Raw genomic sequence first — 7,527 nt, 5'->3', positions numbered from 1 at the left:
AGAGAGACCCTTCCCCATCTTCCATGCCTTGATATAGATATGGAATGTTTTCCAGTTTTGCATCCTTCTCAATTTACTTTAAAGCAAGTGTTCAATAATTTTTTTTTTTTAGAAAGAATGTGTGAATGAACACGGACAAAAACCACAGTTGGTGTGTGGGTTGCTGGATTACAGGTCTGAGTCCCATAGCTCTGACCCCACTGTCCTCACTTGCATCTCATTCAGTGTTCACAGGAGTCACCATGGCCTGGTCCTCCAGCCTGAAGAGCCTCCTCACACTCTTTGTCTTTACCAGCTTAGCTGTCAGCTCTGAGGGTAAGACTAAACATGGCATTCCTTTCTCCTAAAAATGGGAAGGGGGAGGTGAGCAGTCAAGAACCTTGGGGAAGTAGCCAACCAGACGAGACTCCTATCTAGCCTCTTATGACTTCTTGACTCCAGGAAAACATCAACAACAAGGCTCTTGGGTTACCCTTAAAATTATGTACATTTCCTTCTTGCAGAGAGTAACCAGTGTATGGTATATACATGTGAAAATGAACAATGTACTGAGGTTGCAGATGATTGTGTAGACTCTAATGGTTGCTTCAATCAAATACAGAGATTTGACACACCATGTAAGCCAACCCTCACTCCTTGAGCAATCTCCATTTTATCCTTGCTTCCTTTCCAAGATAAGACTGGGGACCTGGGGTTCTGGGAGGCGGTGGAGATGGAGCATGTGCTTGTTGTAGGACCTGGGTTCTACATGATGAGGATCATTCGGGTGTGACTCTTCTTACTTTCACACCATCGGGAATCTAACTCAGGGCATCACACATTCTAAGCATGTACTCTACCACCAGTCACTCCCTTAGTAACAAATGGTCCCTCTGTTGGTTCGTTCTCTGAAACAGATCATTGCAGATGGAGGGACTCTTGGAGAAGTGCAGTACTCAAGGCAGAGGGCATGAAGGGACAGGTTCTTTTCCACTAACTCAGGAGGAAAATTTACTTAGTGGTTCAATTTTTTGCAGCTCCGGTTACAAACCAAATGTTTAAGCAAAAAGGGTGTTCTAAAGACCCATGTAGCGAACTGGAATTCTCAGCCACACTGGGGGATCAACGGAGATTTAGCTTTGTGAACCGCTGCTGCACATCTGATAACTGCAACAAAGATGACTTAACACGTGAGTACAGCTCCGGCCTGGGCCCACCTGCTCAGGGCTCCTCTGCCTTTCCCTGGGTGCATCTCTGCTGATGGGCTGCAGCCGTGACACTTGCCTTCCCTTTTTGCTTGAAGCTTTCCTTTGTAAAGGGTCTGGGTTGGATACACGCCCCTCTCTTGGGTTTGTGTGCACAGAGTTGTGTACACAGACTGGGTGACAGCTGGGCAGCAGTAATTGCTCCTGGGTCTATTCTCTAAGTAGGTTCAATGACTCAGTATGTTTAAATGCTTTGCTCTGCTCCTCCAGTTGACAGTTCCTCACCTTTTTTATTCCTCATCCTGGATTTTTGTATTGTTGAGATGGAGTCTTTCATGTATCCAGGCTTGCATTATATTACTGAGATTAAGCAATCCTCCTTCCTCAGCCTCCAAAGTTGGTGCAGCTGGGAGTACAGTGTGTGTGACCAGCTATATAGGCAACTCTGGGGGACCAACTAACATTTAGATATAACAAGTGATAATATCTATATTGCTATAGGACTGATAAGCTCAGTCATGAGAGCACAACAGGACTAAAGCTCATTTCTGTACCCTGGATACCTGCACCATGCTTTCTCTGGATATCTCTGAGTCCTCCCTACACTGGGCTGTGCCAGAGTGGCCTGCTTGTCTTTCCTTTTGCCTGTGGCCTCGTCCTTGAGAAGCGAAAGGGGAGATGCAAGCCCCTTGCCCGGGTGGGAGAATGAGTGACAGCTGAGTGCCATGGATTGGCACTCACTCTTTTCTTCGAGGCTATTGATTTAAATGTGTACCCCCAGCGTTCAGCTGAGAGATTTTTCTCACCTATTTAGTCCCTCATCTTTGTTTTTGTTGTGAACGTGGAATCTTGCTGTGTTTGCCATGCTTGTTTTGAATTCCTCTACTCAAGTAATTCTCCATCCTTAGTCTCCTAAGTAGAAGTATCTAGGAGCACACACACAAACACACACACACACCCTCTCTCTCTTGTCACACTGGCACTAATTCCTCACCCTTTTGTCAGCATAGTTTTAGATGGCAGACTATCTCCTTTCCCAATATCTAGGAATTTTTCTCCTGCCATGTAGACAGGCGAGTGACTGAAGAGAGGTATAGAGAGTTGGGTGCACAACCATCACCAAAAGATCTCTGATACCCATCTCTTGTTCTCTCCTCCTTTGGCATTTTAGTTGTATTTTTTGTTGTTCAATCATGAAAGAACTATATGGTTTTGTATTGGGTGAGGCAGTGATAGTCTCAGCTATTATTTCCTGCCCTTTCCTCCAAATAAAAACCTTTTCTTCTCCATTCAGTACCTCAGGCATCTGAAGAAGCCAATGGTATTCAATGTCTTGCCTACTATGAGGAGCCAGGCACGCAGGGTATCCTAAGTTTCCTCAACTGCACGGGAAACGAGACGAAGTGTGTTGCGGTTATTGGCACAGGTATCATTATCTCCTCAAGGATGTTCATATTGTTAAGGGCACAGCGCCATTTATCACTACCAATACCACACCTAACAGGTGAAGGCAATAATTATTTATCACCAGTCAGTATCTGAAAGTCTGTACACTGAGAACAGCATTGCTGTGTGACTATCTCAGGGTGTCTCGTCAGGCTAAGTCCTGCTGTTGGTATAAGCTGTGGTCCTTCAGATGCCCAGGGTGTCTTGTGGTTCTTCAGATGGAGAACCAGCTCATTTTTGACATTTGGCAGGTCTCACTTTCTCTTCCCATGGCCTCTTCATAGGTTGCCGGGGTTTTCCTAGCATATCTTCTTGTTTCCCCCCTTGGAGAAGTGATGGGAGACAGACACAGAGTCATTAGTGGAGCAGAGATTTTTCAAGCCCTCATCTTAGAAGTGACATATCATTTCATCTCGTGCCCTGTTAGTCACATAGATGAACCCAGATGTGATAGGTGGATTCAGTGGATTCCAGGCCTGGGGGGGCCTCTGCCAGGAGATTAGCATGATGGGGGCAGACTATCCTTTTTAAAAATTTTAAAAATAATTTATTTAACTTTATGTGCATTGGTATAAAGGTGTCAGATCCCCTGGAACTGGAGTTCGAGACAGTTGTGAGTTGCCATGTGTGTGCTGGGAATTGAACTCAGGTCCTCTGGAAAAGCAGCTATTGCTCTTAACCACTGAGCCATCTCTTTAGCTCCCGGGGTTCAGATTATCTTAAAAACTGTTTAGCCCATAGAGCAAAGGCAACAAGGGACCAAGTGTTTGGTTGTCCCTCTAAACTCAGATTGAGCCCATTTTAAAGAAAAGAGGTGGCAGAAGAAGGGTTGAGATGGGTGTGGGAGCTGAGGGAAGGGGGTAGGAATGAACTGCTTCCCACGGAAGAGTCAGATTTGGGCATCTGTGTTGCTGTGATATTCTGGAATAGGAGCTTGATCAGAAGTGCACAGAGAGACGACACTTGAAGCCATCACCAACGTTATGATGACTCAGACCCCATCAATAAGTTCTCGGGTTTTGATAAAGTCACCGATTTTAGTGAAATATTTATAATTTCCTATGCAGGAGAAAAGTACATATTTGTGAGGGGCACAGGTACATTTCAGGGATTAATTTCAAAAATAACTGTAGGGTTTTTCTTCCAGACTGTATGCTATGGGGATGAGTTAGCAGCTTCTCATAAGAACGTGAAAAGTAGTGTGGAATTAGTGGTGTTTTAGGCACGGGTACGTGATAGACTGAGAGTCTGACAGGTCTGGAGACAAGCTATGTTTTTATGTGGAAGGAATTTTACAGAGGTCTGGAGAGAACAAGAGAGGGGCCCTGTGTCTGGATGAGTTGAGATGAATAAAGTAAATGGGATATCATAGAATACGGAGGAGGGTTGATGCCATCCTTAGTGAGACAGGCTTCTACTTCAGTGTACTCCAGGAAACAGGCATCCAGTGTGTTCCATAGCTATTCTCATAGAGAATCCTGTGCCCTCAAAGAAGGCATGTCAGTTTTGGGGGAAATCACAATATTTTACTCACAGGAGCCTGAGTAGAGAAGACAGGTACCTTAGAAGGATTTTACCCAATAATTGAGGCCCTGCATCTGGCCTTCTTCCATGTGCAACAAACTCATTTCTCCTAGTGAGTGGGTACACATAGGCCCCAGGGTTAGCCTTGTGTCTGAGATGCAACGGTCTCTAAATGGTTCCTTCTATACTGGGGAGACAAGGGACCAGAGGACAGTAAGGCTGAGCCTGTGTATGGATGGAATGAAGCTGGGCTCATGCATTTAGTCAAGTCAAGTTGTGGACTCTGGATCATTCTGAGCACAGTTTCCTTTCTTAGTGGTTGTGGGTGAGGAGGGTGGAAGAGACGAAGGGAGACTAACTTTTGAGTCTTTTTCTTAGCAGTGGGAAGCAGTCATCTCTTTGCCTTTGTGATCACTGGAATGGGCTGTGCGACAGAAAGCGCCTGCAACAGGAGTATAACTGTTCTCAACAGCACAAATTTCCTCACCTTCTGCTCGAGTGAGTTAGCTCGGTCTTCATCAGTTCCAGATAGAACTGGCCTTCTACCTGCATCCATCTCAACAGTACCAATGCTGATTGTTCTCCTCCTGCTGAAAGTCTTGCTTTGATCATTCAGGCTCAGGAAATCCCACAGTTCTACACACACGCTTGGAGGGCATCCTTCAGTGTGGGGGAATGAAAAGCTGGTGATTTTCAGTTTTACTGAATTTCAAAATTTGTATCATGTGTACACGTGTGTGTGCATGTATGCATATATGTGTATGCGTGTGCGTGTTGCTGGTGAAGTCCAGAAGAGGGTAACAGATCTTCTTCAGCTGGAGTTATAGGTGTTGTGAGATGCCTGATGTGGATGCTCGGAACTGAACTTTGGTTTTCTGTAAGAACACGATTTTAATTGCAGAGCCATCTCTTTTGAAATGACTCCTTCCTTCACTCTTTGTAGCATGTCCAAGATGTTTGAGATGACATTCGTGAGATTCTCTTTAGTCCTACTCTTGTCTCCAACCATCCCTTGAGCCATGCATCCTGGAACATATCATGTCTGATTATTATTTTCTACTCATATTCGTAAGTGACTCTTGCTAAGAAAATGAATTTGGATGGGTAATTCATGGCTTTGGAGGACCATTTCTCACACTTTGTCATAACACAGCTCAAGAAATTTATAGCTAGGTATGGTGAGACATGAGCACTCAGGAGGTAGAGGCAGTATGATTACTGCATGTAGGAATGTAGGAGGACATCATGTGCTTTATAGTGATTTCCTGGCAGGCCAGACTATACAACAAGACCTTGTTTAAAAAAAATAGAATAAAATAAAAATAAGATATTACCAGGCGTGGTGCACTTCTTTAATCCCTGCACTTCAGAGACAGAGGCAGGTGGATCTCAGTTCGAAGCCAGTCTGGTCTACAAAAGCTAGTTACAGGACAGGTCCCAAAGCTACAGAGAAAAATAAAATAAAATAAGATCTAAATAAAACAGGAAGTCAGGTACCCCTGAAACTCTATCACCTCAGAACTATGAGCATGGAATCATCACCATCTATTCTGCCTATTTTTGCATCTTAGAGGGATCTGCCCCAGGGTACAGGCAGTGGCTGTCTGCTAAAGAAGTTATAAATACTCGCTTTAAATTATGAAGATATTTTCTCCAAGATCTTCAAAAGCTGTCCCCTCTCAAGGCAAGGTTTGGGCCATTGGCAGCTCGCACTGCCCTTCCTGTGTGCCAGCAAGGCAAGGGGACTCCAGGAGAGAGAAAGCTTGCATGGAACCCAAACTTTACCATGTTCTTGTGGCCCTGACCTCCGACAGAATAACCCTGCGCAAATGGACTCTCAGCTCTCAGATTCGGTTTCCAACAGGGTCCAGCACGTCTCCCAAGGTTTCAGGAAGGAGAAGAGTGCCCGATGGCTACTTGGTATGTGAGAACTGTCTCTCTGCATCCACCAGGCCCTGCTGTGATTCCCCTGCTGTAGACTTTCTCTGTCTCCCCTGGTAACAGCTTCAAGGCTTCTCCAAGCTCAGTCTAACGTCCTCTGTGGACTGAAGAGAACAAGCTTCCTCAGGCCTGTCCAGAACTCTTCACACTCTGGATGCTGCCCATCTTCGTGGGGTGGATTTTATGTCCTAGCAGGGGCGTGTGCTTTGTTTACATTTTATTGACTGTTTTGGATTTCTGTTGCAGCCATAACAAATCACAGTAAAACTGGTGGCTTGAAACAGCACAAAGCCGCAGTTCTGGAGGAGTCTGAACCAAGTTTACCTGAACTAAAGTTCAGGTGTCTACAGAGCTGGTTTCTCTGTGCTGGATCACGTGGAGACCCATTTCCTCTCTGTATGGTGGTCAGGGATCACCTGCATTCCTCTACTCTGAGTTCCTTCCTCCATCGTCTACACACACCCTCCACTCTGAGTCTGGCTCAGAGCCTCTTCCTCTGGTGCCCATTTCTTCTCCTCCGCGGACCCTGGTAGCTGCCCCGGGTAGTACAGGGCAGTGTTCCTGTCTCAGGGTCCTTTCCTGCTTCTGCAAAGTCTCTCTCATCACCTAAGGATGACACAAATGGTGTTGGGTTTTAGATGTGTGCTTATTTATAGACTATAACTCAGCCAATAATAAGACCTTCCAATTAAAAATTTCTCAACGTTCTGTAAGCTATGCATCAGTGAGACTGGTTGGAACCGAGTGTGGCTCTGCAGATGGTCCTGTACTGGGGACCTTACTAAGGGCTGTGGCCATCTTTGGGAGCAAATTCATTTGACACAGAGCATGTGAGAGCATCGTGAGAGCAGTCCTTTGACAGAGTTACTGCAGGAGCTTTTCTCCAAGGAGCTCTGGACAGGACACATGGTGTTCCGTGTGAGGTTTGGCCAAAGCAAAGAAGCTCCTTCCATTGCCTTCTGATGATGAGAGAAACACCGTGGCCCACATCATAGACCATCATGGCAAGAAGCACAGTCTGCTTTGGCGGCCTAAGGATCAAGGAAGGAGTTTGTCTGTCTGCAGTTTTCTCTGGTAGTTGCCACTCCTTCCTCTTTGCACTCAGAGCGATGACATGGTAGTGGCAATCAGGAATCTCTTTGTCACTTGGGTGTGTTTCTACAATAAAGGTTTAGTGTTTTGCCATCTCCAGTCCCACCCTTCTAGCCGATGATACATGAAGCACACAGTTGGTGCCTGTAGCTATCGCCCCACACTAACAAACCCATGTCTGACACCATGTGGGGTTTGAAGGAAAATCGTCCCCATAGGCTCAGAGGGAGTGGCACTATCAAGAAGTGAGGCCTTATTGGAGCAGGCGTGGCCTTGCTGGAGAAAGTGTGTCACTGAGGATGGGCTTGAGGTCTCAGATGCTCAAACCATGCCTAGTGTA

At 45.7% G+C, this 7,527-nt stretch overlaps 1 protein-coding gene across 1 annotated transcript; it reads left to right on the top strand.

The window, feature by feature from the left end:
* Window positions 1-242: 242 nt before the first annotated feature.
* LOC126494321 (protein RoBo-1-like) lies at window positions 243-4,762 on the top strand. Its single transcript, XM_050131596.1, has 4 exons — window positions 243-315; window positions 1,017-1,169; window positions 2,479-2,610; window positions 4,533-4,762. The coding sequence occupies exons 1-4, from the start codon at window positions 243-245 to the stop codon at window positions 4,760-4,762; spliced, it is 588 nt and encodes a 195-aa protein (XP_049987553.1).
* Window positions 4,763-7,527: the final 2,765 nt, after the last annotated feature.

The sequence above is a fragment of the Alexandromys fortis genome, unplaced genomic scaffold (genome assembly GCF_014885135.2).
Source record: "Alexandromys fortis isolate MF-2015 unplaced genomic scaffold, M_Fortis_MF-2015_v1.1 scaffold_367, whole genome shotgun sequence".
Classification (NCBI taxonomy): Eukaryota; Metazoa; Chordata; class Mammalia; order Rodentia; family Cricetidae; genus Alexandromys; species Alexandromys fortis.
This window is presented reverse-complemented; position numbering and strand designations above follow the sequence as displayed.

Bases quoted from the DNA above. Each gene is read 5' to 3' on its own strand.
- LOC126494321 (XM_050131596.1), top strand. From the start codon at position 243: ATGGCCTGGTCCTCCAGCCTGAAGAGCCTCCTCACACTCTTTGTCTTT. The intron at 316-1,016 runs GTAAGACTAAAC...AATTTTTTGCAG, and splicing joins CTTAGCTGTCAGCTCTGAGG to CTCCGGTTACAAACCAAATG. The intron at 1,170-2,478 runs GTGAGTACAGCT...TTCTCCATTCAG, and splicing joins CAACAAAGATGACTTAACAC to TACCTCAGGCATCTGAAGAA.